Raw genomic sequence first — 26,738 nt, forward strand, 5'->3', positions numbered from 1 at the left:
AGACCTATCTATGGCTCATGTAGACCCTGAGTATAAACAAACCTACAGCTTCAGGATTATGAGGTGTAAAAATTCAAATGATTCTCTAGAATGGATATTTTATGATCTCTTAGAAGGGGACCTTACATAGCAGCCCTCTTTGATTTTCTTCATACTTGTATCATTTGAATGCCAATGCCTGGACATCACTTTCCTAAAGCAATATGGCAAAATTTTCGGAGGATTTGAAAAAATCTTTTGACGATTTGACAATCTACGATTATGGTTAACTACAAAACACACCACAATAAATAGAACAACAGCCAGTAACGGAGTGGATAGTAATTGTTTAGCCACTGGTTCGAATCTTGCTAGCGACAAACACTATTTTTACTTTGATTTCAGTACCATATTAGTTAACCGTAAATATAAATTATCATATATTGAATCATAATTGAGGAGCATCATTTGAAATCATAATAACTAAATTTTCCAGAAGAAGCAAAAACATTACACCTAACCTGGAAAATTTTTCATATATTTGAAAATGTGAAGTTTTGTTTGAGATCTACTTCAGGGAACATGAAAAAGTGAATTGTATTTGAAATTTTGCTCTCCAAATTTTAAGGAAAACGTATCGGACTTAATGTGCTTTGATCCAATATTTTGTAAAAAATACAAATATTAAACATTACTGAGGTAAATATGTAACTAAGCATTTATTTTTGCTGTTATAAAGTAGCATTAACTGTTAATACAAAATTAAAATTTTTTTAAAAAATTCTGATGTGTAGTGTGTTTGTAGGTTCCTTTTTGCTGCCAATTTACTTTGAATAGTTACAGGCCACCTCCTTACAAGCTGCCATACAAACTTCTTCCTCACTGCCAATTACGATAGGAAGTGCATCGGTAATGTTAGCAGAGAAATCTTAAGCTTCTATGCTTATCCAATCATCACCAAAATGCTTACCTACTAAATTCTTCACATCAGCCTTGTTTGCTTCACTTGTTCTACAGCATGATTAAATTACTCACTGTTCAGAAACATTGTACTTTTCTTTCTTTTAAGCTGACTCCATTTTTATTCTGACCTTAACATTTTCATCTATGACTGACTTGTGTAAAATAATTTGTTTCATGTCACTGACACCATCCATCTTTTTAAAATATTCACCGATTGCTTTGTAGACCCTCACACTCCAATCCTCATCTAAAATGTGAACTGTCCCTTTGGATTTATAAACTCTGGTAATCTTTGGCAGAGGATCAAACTGTGACTTAGACCACTTTGATTTTATCACAATCTTGAGAGAGAAAATGGCAAAAGAACAGGAAAGCTGATGAAATGGAATACTGACAAATTTAAAATACCTGATGAAGTGGAACAATACCACGTAACACTAAGCAGAAAGTTGAGCACTGGTGAGACCACAGTAGGAGCAGACAAAAGGTAGAGCAGGATTGAAAAAGCCATTAAAGATACTGCAGAGGAAATAATAAGCATAACAAGAAACAGAAGAACCCAGGAATGGTTTGACGCAGATTACAGGTCAGCAACAGAGGAAAATAACAGACCAAGAACAAAAGTGCTACAAAGAAAAACCAGAAATAATGTGGAACAATTTAGAGAATTATGGAGAAGAGCTAACAGACTGTGCAAGAGAAAGAAACGAGAGTGGACTAAGAAGAAATTTCAAGAACTACAAGAGTTAAAGGAACAGGGTGAAATAATAAAGTTCTGTCATGCTGTAGACAAAATTAAGAACTGATTACAGACAAAAACAACGGCATGTTCCAGTAAAGATGGGAAAACGATAAGGGAGGAAGAACAGGTTGTGGGAAGAAGGCCAGAGTATTTCAAAGTTGTGCTAAGCACCAGCCTAGAATTGAAAAGAAAGCTGCACAGGAGGAAGAAGGGGGGCTGAAAGTAGACAATGATGTCAATGAGGCAAGAAAGCCAACACTACAAGATATCGCCCTGGCTGTGCACAAGTTAAAAAACAATCGAGGCTCTGGGGAAGACAGCATAATCCCTGAATTAATAAAAGCTGGTGGTGAGGCTGTAATAAAGGAACTGCACACATTAATATCAGATACATGGGAAACAGAAACTATGCCGGATAATTGGTAAACTGGAATAATAATCCCTATTTATAAAAAAGGGGACAGGATAGCATGTGAAACCATAGAGGTATAACACTCCTAAGCACAGCTTGTAAGATCTTCATAAGTACTGTATATTAAATGAAAGGATACAGAAGTGCGCAAAAGACATACTAGCAGATTATACGTTTGGGTTTCGACCAGACAGAGGAACAACTGATCAAATATTTGTAATAAGACAAATGAGGGAAAAGTTCTATGAATATGATATAGATCTGCATTTCCTATTCATTGATTTCAGACAAGCCTTTGACAGCATAAACTGGCAAGAACTATACAGAGTATTTGAGGAAGTTGGTATATGCACTAAACTAATAAGATTAATCAGAATGACAATGACAAGAGCAAAAGTAAAGATTCTTAGCAGAACAAGTGAAAGCTTTGACTTTATAAAAGGTGTGAAGCAAGGTGATAAGTCTCTCCACTGTCCTATTCAATATAACCCGGAATAGTCTCAGTATAAAGCTGCATTGTGTAGTAAATAAAATCAACAAAAGAGGCACCATACTTACGAAAACTAGTCAGATACAGGCATACGCTAATGACATTACTATAGCAGGAAGAAATGTCAATACACTCCAAGAAACATACAGGACAATGGAAACAGAAGACTAAAAATTGGCCTCATAGTAAATGAAAACAATACAAAATATATGGTACTGTCACAATCTGAGGCCAGAAGGACCCCTAAAGACACAAACATCAATTGGGAATGCTTCAAAGGAGTGTCCTATTTTAATTACTTGGGAACGAACGATAACGGTATTGGAAAGGCTATACGGGATAGAATACAAGTAGGAAAGAGCTTACTTTGCAAATATCCAATTTTTGAGAAATAGCTTTGATCTTCCCAGTTATCACATAACAGGTCAGGGGTATAGACGTTGACAGAACATGACAAAAATGCACTAAGAACCTCTGAGTGGAAAATACTACACAACCCCCCCCCCCCAAATAAGGAAAGAAGGTTGGAGAATACACTACAATGCCGAGTTACATGGTAGGAATATAGGAATACAATTACATGGTTGGTTGGTTGGTTTGAGGATTAAAGGGACCAAACTACAAAGGTCATCGGTCCCTTGTTTCACAAACACACAGAGCACAGGGAAACCATCCATAAGCATTCGAAGCAGAAGATAAGAATCCCAGGGGAAGAAAATCCCCAAGGTCAATTATAAAGAAACATGGAAAACGGAGCACAGCAACAGAAACAACATAGAGAAGAAAGGCAGAAGGAATTAAAACTGCACAGCAGAGGACTGTGGCTGTCTGATCACGAAAATAATAGGATGAGCCAGCCACTCTGCAACACGTTAAAACCACCAGCCTAAAAGATTAGGGTGGAGTCAAATTACAACACAAAACGAAGTAAAAGATACAGTACACAAGAGGGTGACGCAATAAAATTAGAGGGACCTATAAAAGCCACTTGCTCGAATAAAACTTAAAACACGATCTGCCATAGAGACATCATCACCCAAAAGAGATGTTAAATCACCCAGGAGGTTAAAAGATCGCCTGAGGGCGGTTAAAAGAGGACAGTCCAACAATATGTGGGCCACGGTCATATTTGCACCACAGCGACAATGAGGGGGGTCCTCTCGACGCAGCAGATGACCATGCGTCAGCCAAGTGTGGCCAATGCGGAGCCTACACAGAACAACAGAATCCCTGCGAGAGGCCCGCATGGAGGAACCCCACACAGTCGTTGTCTCCTTGACCTGCCGCAACTTGTTGGGGGCAGACAGAGTGCGCCATTCGTCTGCCCACATCCCAAGGACTCGACGGCATAACACCGAGCGGAGATCAGTTGCCGGGAGGCCGATCTCCAACGGCAGTTTGCGGGTGGCTTCTTTAGCTAACTTGTCGGCGTGTTCGTTTCCCGCTATCCCAACGTGTCCCGGGGTCCATATGAACACCACTGAACGTCCACGCTGTTCAAGACCATGAACGGACTCCTGGATGGCAACAACAATGGGATGGCGTGGGTAGCACTGGTCAAGAGCCTGAAGACTACTGAGTGAGTCACTGCAAATGACAAAAGACTCGCCAGTGCTGGTACGAATATGCTCAAGGGCACGAAAAATGGCTGTTAGCTCTGTGGTGTAAACACTGCAGCCTTCCGGCAAGGAGCGCTGGTCTACATAGTCCGCATGAGCATAAGCGTACCCCACACGGCCATCAACCATCGAGCCATCGGTATAGAGAACCTCCGAGTCATGGAGAGCAAGGAATTGGCGGCGCAAGACTGCAGGAGGAACTGAATCTTTTGGCCATCGGGAAAGTTCCAGCCGAAGCTGCGGCCGACGAAGACACCAAGGTGGTGTATGTGGGCGGACCTGAAAAGCAGATGGAAGAGGCAAAGACTCGAGTTCACTAAGGAGTGACCGAACATGGATCCCAATTGCGTGGCCTGATCGCGGCCGCCGGCGTGGAATATGGACTGCCGCATCGGCGAAAAGGAGACGGTAGTTAGGGTGACGGGGAGAACAACGGACGTGGGCAGCATAGTTGGCTAAGAGTTGTAGACGCCGAATGTGGAGCGGAGGAACCCCAGCCTCAGCAAGTAGGCTATTCACAGGACTGGTGCGGAATGCCCCTGTCGCCTGTCGAACCCCACAGTGGTGAATGGGGTCCAGCAGTTGCAACGCTGAGGGCGACGCTGAGCCATACGCCACACTCCCATAATCAAGCCGGGACAGCACAAGGGCTTTGTAGAGCTGCAGCAGCGTGTTACGATCTGCACCCCAAGTGGTGTTGCTGAGGCAGCGGAGGGCATTCAGATGCTGCCAGCACTGACGCTTGAGCTGACGAATATGTGGAAGCCAAGTAAGCCGGGCATCGAACAGCAATCCCAGAAAACGGTAAGTGTCAACAACCCTGAGCATGGCATCCTGAAGATACAGCTCAGGGTGGGGATGGACAGTTCGACGCCGACAAAAGTGCATAACACAAGTCTTCGCAGGGGAAAACTGAAACCCATGGGCTAGGGCCCACGCCTGCGCCTTGCGTATGGCTCCCTGCAACCGACGTTCTGCAACACCAATGGTGGAGGAGCTAAAAAAGATGCAGAAATCGTCAGCATATAACGTGGGTGAGACAGACGACCCTACTGCTGCTGCAAGGCCATTAATGGCCACAAGGAAAAGGGGCACGCTCAATACAGAGCCCTGAGGAACGCCGTTCTCCTGGATATGAAGTGAACTACGGGATGTGCCAATTAAAACGCGGAATGTCCGAATAGATAAAAAATTCTGAATAAAAATGGGGAGAGAGCCCCGGAGACCCCACCCGTGCAATGTGGCGAGAATATGGTGCCGCCACGTCGTGTCATATGCTCGGGAGAGATCGAAAAAGACGGAAACGAGGTGTTGGCGCCTGGAAAAAGCAGTGCGGATTGCAGACTCAAGAAAGACCAAAGTATCGGCGGCAGAACGGCCCTGACGGAAGCCGCTCTGGCATGGAGCCAGAAGACCTCGAGACTCGAGCAGCCAACACAGCCGGCGACTCACCATGCGTTCCAATAGCTTGCACAGAGTATTTGTCAAGCTGATGGGCCGATAGCTATCTACATGAAGCGGGTCCTTACCAGGCTTCAGCACCGGAATGACGGTACTCTCCCGCCACTGCGACGGAAAGACACCATCGCCCCACATGCGGTTGAAGTGGGCAAGAACACACTGCTGACAGTCCGGGGAAAGGTGTTTGAGCATCTGATTGTGGATGCCATCTGGCCCAGAGGCTGTATCGGGGCACTGTGCCAGGGCGCTCTGGAGTTCCCACAAACTAAATGGGGCGTTATACGCCTCAGGGTGGCGAGAAGCAAAGGAAAGCCGTTTGCCTTCCTCCCGGCGTTTGAGCGCGCGAAACGCGGGCGGGTAATTCCCCAACGCAGAGGCCCGAACATAGTGCTGAGCGAAATGCTCGGCGATTGCATCGGCATCGGTGGATACCGCCCCGTTGATGATAAGCCCTGCGACACCTGTAGAGTGCTGCAATCCAAAGATGCGCCGAATCTTCATCCACACCTGGGAGGGTGAAGTACGGGAACCAATGGTGAAAACGTACCTCTCCCAGCACTCCTGTTTCCACCTCTTGATGAGCCGCCGTGCCTGTGCACGGAGACGTTTGAAGACAATCAGGTTCTCCAAAGACGGGTGCCGCTTATGTCGCTGAAGAGCCCGCCGACGTTCTTTAATGGCTTCAGCGACCTCTGGAGACCACCAAGGCACTGACTTTCGCCTGGGGCACCCTAATGAACGAGGAATGGTACATTCCGCAGCGGAAGCAATAGCTGCAGTCAGTGTCTCAACCGCCACATCGATGGTACCGCGGGGGAGAGAGTCAACAGCGGCAGCAGAGGAGAACGTTTCCCAGTTTGCCTTGCTAAATGCCCATCTAGGCAAGCGTTCATGGGAGCGACGCTGGGGTAGTGAAAGGAAGATGGGAAAATGGTCACTACCACACAAGTCATCATGGACTCTCCAGTGGACCGATGGTACAAGCCCTGGGCTGCACAATGACAGATCTATGGCCGAGAACGTGCCATGCGCCACACTGAAATGTGTGGCGGCGCCAGTGTTTAAGAGGCAGAGGTCGAGTTGGGAGATGAGATTCTCGACATCTCTGCCTCGGCCAGTAATCTTCGATCCACCCCACAGGGGATTGTGGGCGTTAAAATCCCCAAGGAGAAGAAAAGGCGTGGGAAGTTGGGCGACAAGTGCAGCCAATTCGGTCAGGGAGACTGTACCACCTGGAGGGAGATAGATACTGCAGACGGTTATGTCCTGGGTAGTCCTTACGCGGACAGCCACAGCTTCCAATGATGTTTGAAGGGGCACAGGAGCACTATATACAGAGGTAAGGACATACACGCAGGCTCCACCTGACACACAATTGTAGGTGCTACGGTTGCAGTAATAACCCCTGTATCCACGAAGGACAGGGGTCCGCATTGCCGGGAACCAGGTTTCCTGGAGGGCAATGCAGAAAGCAGGTGTCAGGCTTAGAAGCTGTCGTAGCTCAGGGAGATGGCTAAAATAACCGCCACAATTCCACTGGAGAATCGTACAAAGCGTGTCCTGGAAGGGCATGAAGGTACAGAAAAAGCAAATTACTTCACAGAGTCACATGCTGCCACCGACTGAGTGACTGACGTCGCAACTGCCATCGTTTCTGAGACGGCGAGATCGAGGTCATCTGGGGACGCAAAGAGCTCGACCTCATCCTCAGAGGCTGAGCTGACAGGAAGCGTTGGCGCGGGAACCACTGGGTCCTTAGGCTTCTTAGAGAGCTTCCTCTTCTCTCTCTTGTCTTTGGGAGGAGGGTTGGCATGCTGGGAGGGCTTTCCTGACGCAGTATCAGGAACAGAGGAAGAGCGTGAAGCCCTTCGACCAGCAGCTGGTGGCTTCTTCAGCCACTGGCTAGTGTCTTGAGAGACACTGGGGAAGTCCTTGGAAGGGACTCCCCCAAGGGATCCCTTCCGAACGAGTGAGGCCGGAGGAGGCTGTTGCCTCCCCGGCTGAGCAGCCGGAGGAGGCTGTTGCCTCTCCAGCTGAGGAGCCGGAAGAGGCTCTTTCCTCTCCGGCTGAGCAGCCAGAGGAGGCTGGTGCCTCTCCGGCTGAGAGGTGGGGATGGATGTCCCCAGTTGTTCGGGGCCCACTGCCCCCAAACCAGGTGTTTTGGGAGCAGTGGAAGAGAGTGTGGCCCCTACCAGCGGTGGGGCAGGCGTAACTGTACTGTTCTGTGGGCCAACTGAGAAGGGAGTCTTTGCAGGAACTGGTGGCGGCAGAGTTGCAGCAGCATAACTCCTCAACATAGATGTGGGGTTGAGCCGGTCTAGCTTCTTCCTTGCCTCTTGGTAAGTTAAACGGTCCAGGGTCTTAATTTCTTGTATCTTCCGCTCTCTTTGGTAGACTGCACAGTCTGGCGAGCAGGGAGAATGATGCTCCCCACAGTTAACGCAGGTGGGAGGCGGAGCACATGGAGCATTAGGATGTGAAGGTCGTCCACAATCACGGCACATGGGACTGGCAGTGCATCTGGAGGACATATGTCCGAACTTCCAGCACTGGAAGCATCGCATAGGTGGTGGGACATAGGGCTTGACATCGCACCGGTAGATCATGACCTTGACCTTCTCAGGCAAGCAGTCACCCTCAAAGGCCAGGATGAAGGCACCGGTAGCGACCCTATTATCCTTGGGCCCCCTAAAGACACGACGGACAAAGTGCACACCTCGTCGTGCCAGGTTCTCCCGTAGCTCGTCATCAGACTGTAGCAGAAGATCTTTATGAAAAATAATCCCCTGGACCAAATTTAAGGACTTATGGGGAGTGACATGAACGGGGATGTCACCGAGCTTCTGACAGGCGAGTAACGCTCGTGACTGTGCAGATGAAACTGCTTGTATCAAAATAGCCCCGCTCCTCATTTTGGAAACAGATGCCACTTCCCCAAACTTATCTTCAAGATGGTGAACAAAGAAGAGAGGCTTAGTCCCCAAAAACGAATCCCCATCGGTTCTGCTGCACACAAGGTATCGCGGTGAATACGGCTCCTGTCTGTCTGCAGCCCTACGTTCCTCCCATGGCGTGGCTAGGGAAGGGAACGATTTGGGGTTATGTGTCACAGCATTAAATTCTGTCTTACCGCGCTTAGAGACGTTGGCGGTCGTGCGACCACCGGATTGAGACTTCACCCGCTTCATTGCGGGGCATCCGCCCCGATGCCACCCACTCCGACCAGGGGCTCTCCCCACGGGCGCCACCCAGCCACAGCAAAGGCCACCTGGCAGGATGGCCGTTGCCGGGAGTCCTGATGCCCCAGAGAGACGAGCATCGACTCCTTGGCTTACGTGGGGAGGTGTCAGCTCAGGCATCGGCAGTACGATCCCTGTGTTGTCAGGGGGCTACAACCTAGAGGGTACATGACGACCCCACCACAACGGGCTGGCTACCGTGCTGGATTTTGGGTGCCATGGGTAGTCCATAGTGATCGTGGGTGCAGATGGTGACGCACTAAGGGCGTTACGTACACAATCCATCAGGTGTGTATGCCCAAAATGACGGATGGAGGGTGCAGTGACGACGCCAACACGATCAAGAGTGCCAAGGCCTTAGGGCACAGAGGACTGATGGTGCACCACGTAAGGTGTCCTTCCCCAAAAGGCTCGTACTTCTGTGGAATTTGGAAAAATGGAGGTCAAACCCTAATGGGGACCATCACATTAAGGCCGAAACATTTGAGACTCCTTTTAGTCGCCTCTTACGACAGGCAGGAATACCGCGGGCCTATTCTAACCCCCGAACCCGCAGGGGGGACAATTACATGGAAGGGATATAGTAAAATTTATGGACCCCAAAAGGGATACCCTGGCCAATAAATGCCATATGATCATTTCATTGTGAAATCACACTGAATACAACGGCTAGGACATGCCGAGAGAATGGCAGAAGATCGAATTCCAAAGACAATGATGAAAGATGTGATTCATTCATCTAGGCTAAAACTGAGACCTAGAAGAATGGATTGACGACATGATAGCAGATCTCGCCACTCGGGAGTACGTGGTTTGAAAAGAGCAGCAAACAACCGAGAAATGTGAAAGAAGCTCGTTGAAGCCAAGGTTCATCCAGGGCAGTAGCACTACTGAAGAAGAACATGGTAATCTTTGGGTGTCAGTAACTCAGATTTCTTTTGAAAATGTTTTTCCAAAACTCCAAAGATTCTGTCAGCAGTGAAAAGTGAGTGGCCTCGTACTGGAAAAAGATCAGCGTTATGTTCATAAGCTGCTGAGGAGCTTTAAGTAGAGAGAAAGTCCAAGCACATACCACATGGTCATTTTTATTTTGCCCTCCAGTCATCTGCCAAAAGCCTCAAGCTATCATTCTCGACAGGGATTTCAAACTTTTCCAGAAAATCACAGGGACCTCAAGCAATCCCAACAGAACTTTTGCCAACTTTATTTTCTGTCCAGACATAGAAGTGTGAATTTTTATTATCTGTGTCTTTTACACAGAGAGCATGATAGTTTATTTGATGTGAATGCTATGCCTCACTGATCAACATTTTTTGGAAGGATCTGTATCTGCTGCATATCAGGGCATAGGGTTGCTGAATTACAGGGCTACTCCTTCATAAGTTGATGAAAAGTCTCTGCTCTTAATCTAGAAGCACCCAAGTTAGCCAGAATTTGTGACTTTTCATTTTGGGCAGCTGTAAAACGTCTAAGACATTTTAAGGCTGTAGCTACAAGTATCCGAGGCACGTGTTCCAAAACAACAATTTTGAACAACTTGCTGATATTTAGTTCTGAAAAAATTACAATTGTTACTTTTCTCTAACCTTTACGCTAGAGATGAAACTAATAATCTTCTCTCTCCTTGCTGCAAACTTCTCTTTCTTGTGATCACTCCCTGTGTATTCTTTACATCTTTCACCACCTGTTAACTGAGTTATCAATAATATTTAAATGACTCTACGCAAATCCAAACAGCTCCGCAAAAATTTTTGCATGCACTTGTTCCAAATCTCTATTTACTGGAATGTGATACTTAACGATCATTGCTATACATTTCCTGTCAATTCTGAATGCTTTATTTTTGGCATTTAGTAGAAAATATGCTAGTATATTACAGCAATGGAAATGACTTTCTCTGTGCTGGAATACTGGTGTGAACAGGCCATACCAACATTTTATCAGCTTAGTTCAAAATAAAAAAAATTCTGCTCCCATACACACAATCACGAGATAAATGTCATTGTTGAGAAAAGTGCGCTAGTTGTCAGTATAGCCAACTGAGCTGCTTCATGTAGAATAGATGTTGGACACAATATCATTTGAAGCACACACTGTAGAAGACTAAATATGATCTGAAATAAATGCTAGTTTTCAGAGATTATTTACACTGCCAGTGATCTTGATGTGTTACATTCTGACTTCACAGCACAAAAGAATGGTATGGAAACTATATGCAAATGAATCAAACTCAATTTTGTTCACTGGCGGACATAATACGACTTCAAGTGGTGCTCCTCAATTTTTTAATAATAATAATAATAATAATAATTATTATTATTATTATTTCTTTACTTTCTCAGACTTTTTAGAAGTCTGGTTAAGAATGGAGTGACGCGGACCTTTATCAAGCGTCACTTCCTTTTTGCTGTACGGTACATGTTATATTGCATTTAGGAACTTTCGGGTAATTGAACATGTATCAATAATTACGGATTTCTGTAATTGTATATATATGTTTGGATGTAGCTGTATTGCATTGATGTATTGGTGGATATTGTGTGGTATGACTCCTGTAGTTGATAGTATAATTGGTATGATGTCAACTTTATCCTGATGCCACATGTCTTTGACTTCCTCAGCCAGTTGGATGTATTTTTCAATTTTTTCTCCAGTTTTCTTTTGTATATTTGTTGTATTGGGTATGGATATTTCGATTAATTGTGTTAATTTCTTCTTTTTATTGGTGAGTATGATGTCAGGTTTGTTATGTGGCGTTGTTTTATCTGTTATAATGGTTCTGTTCCAGTATAATTTGTGTTCATCATTCTCCAGTACATTTTGTGGTGCATACTTGTATGTAGGAACGTGTTGTTTTATAAGTTTATGTTGTAACGCAAGCTGTTGATGTATTATTTTTGCGACATTGTCATGTCTTCTGGGGTATTCTGTATTTGCTAGTATTGTACATCCGCTTGTGATGTGATCTACTGTTTCTGTTTGTTGTTTACAAAGTCTGCATTTATCTGTTGTGGTATTGGGATCTTTAATAATATGCTTGCTGTAATACCTGGTGTTTATTGTTTGATCCTGTATTGCAATCATGAATCCTTCTGTCTCACTGTATATATTGCCTTTTCTTAGCCATGTGTTGGATGCGTCTTGATCGATGTGTGGCTGTGTTAGATGATACGGGTGCTTGCCATGTAGTGTTTTCTTTTTCCAATTTACTTTCTTCGTATTTGTTGATGTTATGTGATCTAAAGGGTTGTAGAAGTGGTTATGAAGTTGCAGTGGTGTAGCCGATGTATTTATATGAGTGATTGCCTTGTGTATTTTGCTAGTTTCTGCTCGTTCTAGAAAGAATTTTCTTAAATTGTCTACCTGTCCATAGTGTAGGTTTTTTATGTCGATAAATCCCCTTCCTCCTTCCTTTCTGCTTAATGTGAATCTTTCTGTTGCTGAATGTATGTGATGTATTCTATATTTGTGGCATTGTGATCGTGTAAGTGTATTGAGTGCTTCTAGGTCTGTGTTACTCCATTTCACTACTCCAAATGAGTAGGTCAATATTGGTATGGCATAAGTATTTATAGCTTTTGTCTTGTTTCTTGCTGTCAATTCTGTTTTCAGTATTTTTGTTAGTCTTTGTCTATATTTTTCTTTTAGTTCTTCTTTAATATTTGTATTATCTATTCCTATTTTTTGTCTGTATCCTAGATATTTATAGACATCTGTTTTTTCCATCGCTTCTATGCAGTCGCTGTGGTTAACCAATATGTAATCTTCTTGTTTAGTGTGTTTTCCCTTGACTATGCTATTTTTCTTACATTTGTCTGTTCCAAACGCCATACTTATATCATTGCTGAATACTTCTGTTATCTTTAGTAATTGGTTGAGTTGTTGATTTGTTGCTGCCAGTAGTTTTAGATCATCCATGTATAGCAAATGTGTGATTTTGTGTGGGTATGTTCCAGTAATATTGTATCCATAATTTGTATTATTTAGCATGTTGGATAGTGGGTTCATAGCAAGGCAGAACCAGAAAGGACTTAATGAGTCTCCTTGGTATATTCCACGCTTAATCTGTATTGGCTGTGATGTGATATTATCTGAATTTGTTTGGATATTAAGTGTGGTTTTCCAGTTTTTCATTACTATGTTTAGGAACTGTATCAATTTAGGATCTACTTTGTATATTTCCAATATTTGTAGTAACCATGAGTGGGGTACACTATCAAAAGCTTTTTGGTAATCAATGTATGCGTAGTGTAGAGACCTTTGTTTAGTTTTAGCTTGATATGTCACCTCTGCATCTATTATCAGTTGCTCTTTACATCCTCGTGCTCCTTTGCAGCAGCCTTTTTGCTCTTCATTTATAATTTTGTTCTGTGTTGTATGTGTCATTAATTTCTGTGTAATGACTGAAGTTAATATTTTGTAGATTGTTGGTAGGCATGTTATGGGGCGATATTTAGCTGGGTTTGCTGTGTCTGCTTGATCTTTAGGTTTCAGATAAGTTATTCCATGTGTAAGTGTATCAGGGAATATGTATGGGTCTGCAATGTAACTGTTAAATAATTTAGTTAGATGTGAATGTGTTGAGGTGAACTTCTTTAGCCAGAAATTTGCTATTTTATCATTTCCAGGGGCTTTCCAATTGTGCGTAGAATTAATTGCTCGGGTGACTTCATGTTGCAAAATTATCACTTCAGGCATTTGTGGTATCATCTTGTATGTATCTGTTTCTGCTTGTATCCACCGTGCATGCCTATTATGTTGTACCGGGTTTGACCATATACTGCTCCAGAAGTGTTCCATGTCTCTTATGTTTGGTGGATTGTCTATTTTTATGTGTGTGTTATCTATTGTTTGGTAAAATTTCTTTTGGTTTGTATTGAATGTTTGGTTTTGTTTCCTTCTATTTTCACTTTTTTTGTATCTTCTAAGTCGTTTCGCCAAAGCTTGTAATTTTTGCTTCTTTTCATCTAATTGCTCTATTGCTTCTTGTTGTGAGATTTTACCTAACCTTTTTCGTTTTTTGTCTGATATTTCATTTCTTATAAATTGTGTTAACTGTCCGATGTCTTTTCTCAGTTTTTCTATTCTGATCTGTAGCCTGTGTTGCCATGCTGGTTTTGTGGGTTTCTTCTGTGTGTTGGTTGGTTCTGATCTCTGCCTAGTGTGTATATTTAGTGTAGTGAGTGCTCCTACATAAACCAGTAGTTGTAACTCTTCCATAGTTGTGTATTCATTTATTTTGTTGTGTATGATTGTGTTGATAGTTTTTATTGTTGTTTCGACTTGTGGGCTATTTGGTGGTCTATGCAAGAATGGTCTAATGTCTGTATTTGTGTCTTTGTATTCTATATATGTCAACTGAAATTTTTCTTCTATATCTAACATGTGTGTCACTTCGTGTTCTATTTGTGCTTGTGCTGGTGGCTGTCTTAAAATTTCATTTTCCTCCGATTGTTTAATTGATGCGTGTTGTTCTTTGTTTGTTTGCTCTGGGATGTTTGAGTCCATTACTGTATTTTCTTCTTCTTCTAGTTGCACATTATTTTGTTCCAGTATTTGTTGTACTTGTTGTTTGATGTTTTCTAATTCTGACTGGGGTATCCTGTTATTTTTTATTATTACACGAATCTGATCAGCTAGACGTTGTTCTGTTAAAAATTTTAATTCTGGGTATCTGGTAATAAATGTTGTGTATACTTGTGATCTGTATCCAGTTGTGTTGGTTCCTAGGTTTGTTGCTTGGTAATAACAGAACATGAGGTGTCGATTAACTTCATCTGACCATCTCATCCTCTGTCTTTGTTTTCCTTCTAGGGTGGTTGCAGGAAGCATATCCTGCAAAACACCTCTATTTGGATTTAAATCATTTTCCAGTTGGATAGCAGTGTCATTACCATTGTGGGCGGGCATAGGGTTCAAGCGCCGTCCCCGACCATGATGGCGCTTGTCCGAGGCTTCTTTAGTTCTGTCCTGAACCAAGTAATCACACTAAAAGGGGGGTTAGCCCTATTAGTGGTTTGTTCTTTTCGTCGCCTTTTACGACTGGCAGAACATACCGGAGGCCTATTCTTTTCCCGGGCCTCCACGGGGTTTATTATTATTATTATTATTATTATTATTATTATTATTATTATTATTTCTTTACTTTCTCAGACTTTTTAGAAGTCTGGTTAAGAATGGAGTGACGCGGACCTTTATCAAGCGTCACTTCCTTTTTGCTGTACGGTACATGTTATATTGCATTTAGGAACTTTCGGGTAATTGAACATGTATCAATAATTACGGATTTCTGTAATTGTATATATATGTTTGGATGTAGCTGTATTGCATTGATGTATTGGTGGATATTGTGTGGTATGACTCCTGTAGTTGATAGTATAATTGGTATGATGTCAACTTTATCCTGATGCCACATGTCTTTGACTTCCTCAGCCAGTTGGATGTATTTTTCAATTTTTTCTCCTGTTTTCTTTTGTATATTTGTTGTATTGGGTATGGATATTTCAATTAGTTGTGTTAATTTCTTCTTTTTATTGGTGAGTATGATGTCAGGTTTGTTATGTGGCGTTGTTTTATCTGTTATAATGGTTCTGTTCCAGTATAATTTGTATTCATCATTCTCCAGTACATTTTGTGGTGCATACTTGTATGTAGGAACTTGTTGTTTTAAAAGTTTATGTTGTAAGGCAAGCTGTTGATGTATTATTTTTGCGACATTGTCATGTCTTCTGGGGTATTCTGTATTTGCTAGTATTGTACATCCGCTTGTGATGTGATCTACTGTTTCTATTTGTTGTTTACAAAGTCTGCATTTATCTGTTGTGGTATTGGGATCTTTAATAATATGCTTGCTGTAATACCTGGTGTTTATTGTTTGATCCTGTATTGCAATCATGAATCCTTCTGTCTCACTGTATATATTGCCTTTTCTTAGCCATGTGTTGGATGCGTCTTGATCGATGTGTGGCTGTGTTAGATGATACGGGTGCTTGCCATGAAGTGTTTTCTTTTTCCAATTTACTTTCTTCGTATCTGTTGATGTTATGTGGTCTAACGGGTTGTAGAGGTGGTTATGAAATTGTAGTGGTGTAGCCGATGTATTTATATGAGTGATTGCTTTGTGTATTTTGCTAGTTTCTGCTCGTTCTATAAAGAATTTTCTTAAATTGTCTACCTGTCCATAATGTAGGTTTTTTATATCGATAAATCCCCTTCCTCCTTCCTTTCTGCTTAATGTGAATCTTTCTGTTGCTGAATGTATGTGATGTATTCTATATTTATGGCATTGTGATCGTGTAAGTGTATTGAGTGCTTCTAGGTCTGTGTTACTCCATTTCACTACTCCAAATGAGTAGGTCAATATTGGTATGGCATAAGTATTTATAGCTTTGGTCTTGTTTCTTGCTGTCAATTCTGTTTTCAGTATTTTTGTTAGTCTTTGTCTATATTTTTCTTTTAGTTCTTCTTTAATATTTGTATTATCTATTCCTATTTTTTGTCTGTATCCTTATTATTATTATTATTATTATTATAACTATTTTTAATTGCTGGTCATGTGACAAAATTTTGTACAGACATTTGAAATGGCTCATTGTCAAATGACAAAAAATATATATGTAAATCAACAATACAGTTCAATCTCTAAAAACTTAGAAAGTACTTCCTTTTCTATCTTTCACATTTTTGTACCAGCTTTTCACTGATTGTGAATTTGTTTTCATGCAATTGGTAATTAAAAATGAAAACATGTCATCTTTTATTAAAATAAAATTCAATATACATTAATTTCTATTTGTTAAGAAATATCGAATTAAAAAAAGGGTGCTACCAGTGAGGTTTGAATGACCAACTATACAATTACGAGATTCCTACAATACCTACCCAGGCCATGGCTGATTATTTTTATAAGGTGAAAATGTTTTGTACTTGGTTCAGAAGTCTTCTGATTTTTTTCTCAGAGCATGTGTTGCACTGCTCTAGAAAACTGAAGTCCGGGTGCTGAGTTTCAAACCTTTTGAAACACAACTAACACGTGTTACCTTCTTATGAAGAAATTAATGTGCGTTTTCTTCAATGGTTTATTCATTATGTCTCTTACGCATGTTCTTACAAATGTTTCCATAAAGTTTTACTGTTGTATGATCATGCATTTGTCTCAGGCAGAAAAAATTTAATTATAACCACATTGCATGTACAAAGCTAACTACTACTCTTGCTAAAAAAATAATGTTCAATGGTAATACTTGAACAACATAGTTACTCTGGATGGATTTAAAATATCTTATTTATTTTTGAAAATGTCACACTAGATATACAATCTGCATTAGCTTATCTGGCACCGGCATTCTCTATCAATTTTAAAAATTTCAAAATAAATGTGTGGCTCATAGCAATACCAAACCAGCACTGAATATGACATGAATTTGCTTCTTGTTGCAATACTAAAGGAAGCAAAGGGAAAAGCAGACCCACATTTTTTCACAGCAGAGGAAAGAGCTGGAAACTATGCATACATACTCGGAAACATGCAGCCACAATGACAAACATTCCCCCGTTACGTACGTTTATCAAAGTAACTTAGTGGCTGCTCCTAATTCTCTAACAGTTTCATCAGCAAATCTGTAACTTATCAGCTATTGTTACTCTTAGAAATTCCATCATTACCATCATCCATCACTGCTCCATGCCATAGAGCAATAACCTCAAGTACACGAGAAATCATCATAGGAACAACCTTTGAACTTTTGTCACAGAAATTATTAATCCATTTTGACAGAAACTTCAAGCATGATACTGTGAGAAAGTCAGCGAAGCACTACTTTACACTGAAATTAGTAGAAAGGAACTGAAGCTTCAATATTCAACACTGATCTCTAACACGTGCGTATTCAAATATGGATCAGTATTTATATATTTCCTTAAAATCTGATCTGAGCAACTGGCAAATGCACACTTATGCGACATATTCTTGTGTGTATGTTACACTCCATCATCACACATGCAGTGGCAAACAGGGATGTCTGAAAAACCCATCTTCAATAAAGAAGATTCTCGTGTCCGCCAGTGTGCTCGAGGTGGTTGTGATCAAACAGCAAATAATACAATAATGGAACAGATTTTTGCAAATTTCCTTATGCAACTCCACACTGACAGTTTCCAAAGCAGACTATAAAGAGTGATTTGTAACAAAATGACTCAGCAAATTCTTTCAATGAATAAGTCAAACTCCTATTTCTTTAGTCTTTCACATTTCTCAAAGCTTTCCCCAACTTCTTCAGTAAACTCAATTTTCTCGAGACTTTTTAGATTTTCCAGGTACATTGCCAACCTACAGAATGAGGAAATAAAATACAACAGAGCTTGATTGCTGCAAAGAACACATGTCAATGTACTGGAAACATGAATTACTTTTTTCTCAAGCAAGTATGAAAAACAAATGAAAGGGAAATCTGAAAAAATAAGAAAGGTACAAACAGGTCACTTACACCATTTTATATGTTGCTGTTCTTTCCCGACATTTTACAGTGGAAGAATCAACAATTTTCTATATCATTTGATATCACTCGTCAGCACTCATTCCCATTCATCTTCCAGACACTCAAAAGCAGTTACAAACTGAAGACTAAACTTTCTTTCAACCATTACTTTATCTGTATTGTATAGCGCTTTTATTTACATGTATGAAACTTGAGTTGATTGTTTCATAATGACGGCAGTTGTATACAGATTTCTCATTTGGAAGACATGTACAAGATATTTGTAAAATAAATTATAATTGCCACAACTGCTCACATTTAACCATGAGTCATTGTGTCCAGGGCCAGTTTAAGGCCCAAGTGACATAACTCGCTACTGGAAGCAGCACACACTGAGGAGTGCCAGAGGTGGCACATTATAAAACTGCTTTACAGTACGTATCACAATTAGTGGCAATATTTTGGGCCACCAAGCTGAGAGGCATCAGGGCCACCTACATGCAAAAAATACATGATTTATCACAATTGGAACGAAAACTGACATGGGTAAAGTGTGTGAGGGGGAAAGTGGGGAGAAGGTGTCAAAGATAAAAAGCTTATATGGAAAAATGTTCAAGCCAACCCTGAATGTACTAAAAATATACTAGAATTGGATACTTTATTTGCCATGATGACAATTAATCTACATCAAGTGGAAGCTAGGATGAAAGTAAATGCTGTGGGAACAAGTTGTAAGTAGCTTCCAAGTTTAGTAAATACAGTGCACAGGTTTCACAGTAATAAAAGACAGACTTACCCTGTAGTAAACACCAACATGACCTTCTTCCAGCTTATGCAGGGAGAAGTTCACAATAATTATAAGCAGGATCACAAGCCCAGCAACAAATCCTACAGTTTCTGCCATGTCTTCATATGTTCTAGAAACAAATACGAAAAATATAAAGTAGTATAACAGAGGTATTACAGAAAACTTCACTCACGAATCTAGTAAGATTAAAACTCAAAATTTAACAAATACAATTAATTTTGATACAAATGGAAATAAGTAAGGTTTTTATAGCACACTCCTTCATTCACCAAGTGAGGGTTGAGAGGTTTTGCACATTTTATAACAAAGAACTGAACAGTTGTCACATGTACAAGACAGACACTTCTAATGTCATTAAATACCTTGAATTGTGGATACCAGGTAACCTAAAATGGATCGAACATGTGAACTATACACATAATAAATTGAATATTGTGTATTGCTGTGTCAAAATTCTAACAGGATGCATAAAACAGCAATTTATAAAAAAAAATGTGTACTGTGGCCAGATGGAATCATCGTTAAGATTGTTTAAATATGTCAGAGACCACGTAAAACAAAACTAGATACATGGAGAAAGAGAGAAAAAATTACTTGCCATATTAAAACAATACAAAATATTCCAAATTCCAAAACAACTCAAACTATACATTCCAAATAAGTTTAGCAACCTAGTCAATGAAATAAATCTCTGTAAATTTGTGACCCCCCCCCCCCCTCTCTCTCTCTCTCTCTCTCTCTCTCTCTCTGTCTGTCTGTCTGTCTGTCTGTGTGTGTGTGTGTGTGTGTGTGTGTGTGTGGTAAGACGTAATGGTCAAGTACTGGTAGCTATTCAATTAACAGATAATACTCTTTGTAGTTCTTCACAAATCACTCTGCCAAAATGCATTCTCTAAGTCACTAGGAAACTTACACCCGTAGGTCTATAAAAATATGAAAGACGCACATGTCATACCAAAATGTGAAGTAGAAATTACATTCCTTTACGATAAGCTGATGGATACAGATGTCTATAATTTTTTTTCCAATTGTTGGTCCCTTATTAGTGTTACTGGATACATCATGGTATAAATAGACGATTTGTAAAAACATCTGTTGTTTAACGGGCTATACAAACAAAGTGCTGTGTCAGACAGTTATGATGGAAACTTTTAATACTGTGTATATACGAACTGCTTTCCTGATTCATACAGTTGTACACACGTAAAATAAGGAGCATTGTGATCTTCCAAAAAAACATTACTAGCTGCTTCTGATACGAATGCTGGCACAACAACTGTGAATACTAAAAGCACAATATGTTTACCATGTATATAGCTGATGGTCATTAACCCAACCTGACCTTATTTAGGTTGTGAAACGGTTGTTGCACAACACAATCCTGATGATGTACAAATCTTCGGCCTTAGAACGGAACTGATTACACATCGGTTTCGTTTAACACTTCCAAAGCTATTTTCATTTTACTACCGGCATATCTGCACTCCTACTGAATCAACTGATTACGAGTTACGTGAATTTAATTTTCAACCCGTGACGACTGCAATAGCAGCAATTCTTTGCTGTGTCACTCACCAAATAATCTTTCTTATACAGGAAAATTGTAATTACTTAATGTTTACATGTACTTACCAGTAAAAATATTAGTCACAGCAGGTATGGCACTGAAGCAGGATTTTGGCTGGTGCCACACACACACGAATTTATCAGGTACTTGATTTTATTTTGGAATTACGATTTGTGCGCGACCTCCAACCTGCCAGCATTCTTGTGGCTGGCAGCAAAAACAACGCTGAAGGCCGATTAACCAATCGATTGTAATTACAGATAACTTAATTGAACCGGCACTGCACTTGTAAGTACCTGTCTATAATACCCCCACCCAAAGATGTTCACCTGCCACTCCCACGGTGTACACCCCCCCACTTCTGATAACATTACAGCACAGATGGTAATGTGAATAGTACACCATAGTGTATACTGTTAAGGGTGCCAAAGTTGTTGCTCATTAATTTTTAATGCCTGCGGAAACGGTATAACATTCGGCAAATACTACTTTAAGTGCATTTATGTGTGGAAACAATCGTTCAAGAAGGATTAAGTGATTATCATGACTCGCTGCGCCACAAAATTTCTACCGAAGCTCTACAGTTTTTTGGTGTATATTGATCCTGAAACAGATCGACAAACAACTGTTCTCTCGATCCCTCATATTAGCAGAACGGGTAACAACTACTGGAAAATCAGTCACTGAACTTTGCGGACATTTAAGAAGGAACAGCGCAAATACGCCAATTACTACGTGAATATTGATGACATGATCCGCCCCAAAGAGTTACGATGTACCTTACTTTCAAATGGTGTTTGATTCTGTAAGTAACAAATTTCTCCAGCAGATTTCAGAAACAAATGCATCAGAGGACTTTCATCTGACATACTGACTGAAGCGTCGTATCTTGAAGGAAGAGTACCGGTAAGAAAAAGCCGCAGAAAACTAAGCGGTAATTCGAGTCAATAGTTATCTGAAGTATTAATTAGTATTGCGAGATGTTACTTAACATTCTGGTCGTATCTCTATAGCAGCCTATAAAGTAGATTGCTTACAAAACACCCGTGGAACCTATTCTATGATATTGCTTAAGCGTGTCATACCAATATATTGTAGGATATTGACCTCATACGATGAAGCTCGAGCGTGTCATACGGTACTCATATATTGTAGGACTTATACGACGAAAAGCTGTATGGACGGTCGAATGTTTGTCTGACTCGCGGAAGTGTTAAAAACTTGAATTGTCTAAGGCTTGAGGCCAGAAGCAATCTACTTCAGGAAAGCCTACTTGCAAAGTTTCAAGAACCTATATTAAGTGACAAATGTAGATACATATGCCTACTGCTGCCTCTGCGGATCATTCTCGCCAGGATGGCTACATCGACCGTGGTTTTACTGATCCTTTTGGAAGTGCGACCAAGAAGCGTGGGTTTTCCGACCAGAACTTCCCCCATTGCTAATTTATGCCAGTCGTACACCAGCAACGGATGTGTTGTCACCCGTCAATCGTACAGTGCAGGCAGCATAGGCGCCTCGTAAAATTGTACGACATTCCAGGCAGCAGTTGACTGTAGAGTGTCTTTAAAGCAGTTCCGTACACGTGATGTCGAAAATGGAAAAAAATCGAGTATTGTGCAGTGATTTAATCTTTGTAAAAGAAACTATTCTCAGCATCACTCCTGACATGCTGCATAACAATTTCACATGACTCTCCTGGAGAAGGACTGTGTCCGCCATACGATTTTAGGAGCCACAAATGAAATTCGGTCGCTGTTAAAACTTTCGTCAGGTGGGCAAGAATGTGGCTGCTCAGTTGCAATTTTTAAATGGCATCGGCCCTTACTCCATTCTAAATTCACACACAACCCTTTGGTACACTCATCACATCTCCAGGGCAACTGGTAGTGATGACTTGCTTGAGAAGAGATGGGTTCCCTTTCGCTGTTGTAATTAGTTCCATTATTCACAGTGTGTAGACCTTATTCAGCTTAGGCCTATGAAACTATAGGGAGACAAAGGCTGTAGGCGGGAGACTGCTGTGTGCAGATGCAAGCCGAATTGGTGGCATTTGACTCAGCTCCAGGCTACAGCTTGAGGCTGCAGTGGATGGGCATAACTGTTGCAGGCTGGCCATGGTGATCCAAAGGACGTCCAGCACGACCCACGAGTCTGCCAATTGGTCCATACCAGTGGTCAGTCCAGTCACTGCTTGCACTGAGGTTGACCCCTCACCCATGGTCAAGTGGGAGGTCGTCTCAGGGTGTGGCAGACGATGAAAGACTTTCTGGGGACCGATCATAAGGGCTCTCCATTTAGTCTGGCAAACAGGTTCCAGATGCTGTCTATGGCTAACACTGTATCTCAGACAGATGCACTCACTTGTCCTGTTTCAGAGGAAACCTCTTGAGTCTGCAAGGTCCAGGCAGTTACAGAGTGTGGGATATGGCTGCTAAGGAGGGGAAGAAAGCCAATGGTCACTCCATGTGCATACCAGATGGATTCATTCCAGACGTGGAATGGGTCCTTCCGGTTGCCATTAAGAGCACAAGGTGCAGCCAACTGCAAGTTGGTGCCTCATGATGGTATCAATGAAGATGTTGCTTTGGACCAGAAGAGATTCTCTCTTGTTTCAGGTGGCTATCAGAAGTGGTAAAGGCTGCCAGTTTAGCTTGTGAGATTAAAGCAGAGCTCACGATTTGCAGCAGTCGACCGGACCAATTGTGGACCTCTTGTATAGAGCCAGAGTGGACGGTCTGAATCAGAGGCTCAGACAGTCCTGTAACTGTGTAGGCTGTAAATTTCTCGACTTGCGTCATAGGGTGCTGGGTTTTCAGGTTCTGATAAATAGGTCGAGAGTCCACTACATGCAGGAGGTGGCTACACGGGTAGTGGGGGCTGTGTGGCGTGGACTGGGAGGTTTTTTAGATTAGAGGGCTTAGAGAAAACACAAAAAAAGGCTTCAGTCTCAAAGGGGGCAGGTCGGACACAGGAAGAACGTAGATGTAGGAACCATTAGTATACACATGGTAACAATCAGCATTGTAGTTGTAAATTGTCATAGCAGTTTTGGGAAAGTACTAGAGTTAATAGAAAGCACCGATGCTCAAGCTGTTATCGACAGTGGAAGGTGGCTAAAGCCAGAGATAAGTTCAGCTGAAATTTTTGTGAAGGGCCTAATGGTATTCAGATATACAGTTGGCAGAGGCGTGTTTGCTGCTTTTAGAAGTAGTTTATCTTGTAGCGAAATTTAATAATATAGTTCCTGTGAGTTAATATGGGTAGAGGTCATTTTTGGCGACCGGAATAAAATACTATTGGAACCTTTTACCGACCTCCAAAGTCAGATGATAGAATTTCTGAAAGTTTCATAAACATTTTATTTTTATCTGTTATTACTTCATGTTGTAATTTCATGTACTGACACGTTCCATGACCTTGGAGATTTGTTTCTTAGTTTAGTCCTATGGAACTTGATATGTAAATAAATAAATAAAATAAAACATGAGTCTAATTTCAAACACGTACCTGACACACACAATTATAGTTGGTGATGACTTCCATTTTTCCCTCGATATATTGGCGAAAATACATGTTTACATCTGCAGGTATGCATAAAACATCTTCCAAAATTGTGCTAAATGCATTCTCTGAAAATTAATTCGAGCATTTTGTTCATGAGTCCCCTTGAATAGTAGACTGTTATGAAAACACACTTGACCTCTTAGCAACAAATAATCTTGACTTAATAACGAGCATCAAAACGGATATAACAACGTCCAAAAAGTGCAGGCACACCAGAAACCACCGACAAAATGCATGATATGATTTTAAAAGATCGGCTTAAAAAGGTTTGTGAAATTGCTAATGCTCTAAGGATACGTGGAGTGCATTACAATCGCTGTTATAAAATGGCATCATGCGAGGAGAAGGCACAGTGTGTTTTGTGGTATTACAAGACAATAAGAAAGAGAAGCATTATTATTGTTGCATGGTACCAGAAGTTTAAACAGGCCAGCAGTATGTTGGATGTTCTGTGAATAGGGAAGCCTTCAGTCAGTAAACGAAGTGTCAGATCTGCGCAACAGAAGTCCTTCCAAATCTACCCAACATGCATCTCATGAATTAGGAATTCCTAGCGCCACAGCACGAATAATTCTACATATAAGATTCAAATGACAGAATTTGTTGAGCAACTTTTGTGGGTGAGATATTGGCACCAGCAAAAATTATCTTTACCGAATTTGTTTTTCAGATGAGACCACATTCCACATTTCAGGAAAAGTTAACAAGCGCATGTTATGAGAAACACGCAGTATACGATAATTACATCACAGCATAGTCTGGGAAAATGTTATTCTAGTGGCACCAAATCTAGTGAGAGGACCTCTGTCCAAAAGTACCTGAACGATCTGAAAGCATTGCACTGGCGTATATGCCAGCATTAAGGCAATGTCACTACAGTGTATCGTTACGTTGATTGCCATCATGTGCTGCTGAGACCTATAATTAATTTAGTGCTTAGAAGCACCTGTATTATTCATAAGTCATACGCTGTCGCCTTCCATTTGAGAACCCTCATGTCTCAGGCAATGTTCTCTGAATTATTTATAAAAAAAAGACATTATTGGAGTACTACCTTTGCTTTTACAATGTATGTGCATGCAAGTGTTATAGGTAGCATACCTGTAGAATTCTAGCTGAGCAGTGTATTATTATTTTGCGAACACACTGTGGCGATGTGCAAATGCGTAAAAATGGCGTATGTCATGTGTAAATACACCACCTAAAATGTGTAACGAATAGTGTATTTTCAAAAACACCTCGACAGTTAAGAACTGATACACCACTACTGCCTGAGCAGTCTGCTGAGTGAGGTAACACATTGACACTGCAAGCTCCAACACGCCAAGACGATGTGTAAATATGCAAAGATAGAAACGAATTTTGATCCCTCCACACACAATGAGTTGCAATATCGGTCAGTAAGTATACACCCATCTTTAATTATTATTATTTGTGGCAGGAAATACGTCTTTGCTAAAAAATGCTAAGCTAGGCAGGCAAGCACATAAGCAGATTGACAGTCTGAATGTATTTAATTAGGACTATACTTGATAACTGACAATACACCCTCAAATTAAATGACACCGGCCTACTGAAGGTTATGCAATAACAACTCTCCACAATGGGAGATCTGCGTTTCTCCTGGCGTATACAACTTTCAAATAACTTCCGGGAATTCAGCCACGTAACACTTTCAGCGACCGCCGATATTTAGGCGGGAGAACACCCCGCCATTTTCAAGGCAAACCGCAACGGACAGGTGGCGTACATGAAAATTTAAAACCTCGGTTCTCGTACTGAAGCAGGAAAGATAACACACACATTGAACACTAGTGCCACCAAAGATGACCAAAGTCAGACCTACCGATAGTGAGACTATGAATTCGCAGGTGAGGTAGCATTGACTCTGTCCCTCTGTTTTTTGACAAGGGGGAGAGCCGGATTCCAAACAGAGTTTAAACAGAAACCTCCATCCCTGTTAACGAGGTTGCTCGCTAATTTAAACTCAACTGCCTCCCTAATAACACTGTCCCAATAGCTGGACGTGCATGCCAATATCTTGGTGTTATTATATAACATGGGGTGACCAGTATGCAAGCAATGTTCGGCAATAGCAGATCTACTTGGCTGCTGTAATCATGTGTGCCGTTTATGCTCAGTACATCGGTCCTCCACAGTCCTGATAGTTTGACTAATATATGCCATGCCGCAGCTACAAGGAATACGATATACACCCGCCTTACGCAGTCCGAGATAATCCTTAACGGAACTCAAAAGTGCTCTCATTTTAGATGGAGGTCGGAAAACACATTTCACATCGTATTTCCGTAAAATACGACCGATCTTGTTGGACGTGTTTCCTACGTAAGGCAAAACGGCAGTAGACTTAGGTGTTGACTCAGAATTATCATCAATCACTCGATGTACAGTTGG

The 26,738-nt window shown here is 41.4% G+C and overlaps 1 protein-coding gene across 3 annotated transcripts in view; it reads right to left on the minus strand.

Annotated features, from left to right (window-relative positions):
• The window catches only part of LOC126236654 (erlin-1-like), a 59,499-nt gene extending 38,368 nt beyond the window's left edge, over positions 1-21,131 (minus strand). Inside the window, exons 1-2 of one of the 3 annotated variants that reach the window (XM_049946117.1) lie at positions 20,822-21,131; positions 19,178-19,298 (exon numbers count right to left, since the gene is read on the minus strand). In XM_049946117.1, the coding sequence (XP_049802074.1) occupies positions 19,178-19,285 (108 nt within the window). In that variant the 5' untranslated portion in view covers positions 19,286-19,298; positions 20,822-21,131. Of the gene's footprint in view, positions 1-19,177; positions 19,299-20,495; positions 20,677-20,821 lie in introns of those variants that run through there. The other 2 variants (XM_049946119.1, XM_049946118.1) reach the window with 2 other exon arrangements.
• Between the last annotated feature and the right edge of the window lie 5,607 nt (positions 21,132-26,738).

This window comes from Schistocerca nitens, chromosome 2, assembly GCF_023898315.1.
Source record: "Schistocerca nitens isolate TAMUIC-IGC-003100 chromosome 2, iqSchNite1.1, whole genome shotgun sequence".
Lineage (NCBI taxonomy): Eukaryota > Metazoa > Arthropoda > Insecta > Orthoptera > Acrididae > Schistocerca > Schistocerca nitens.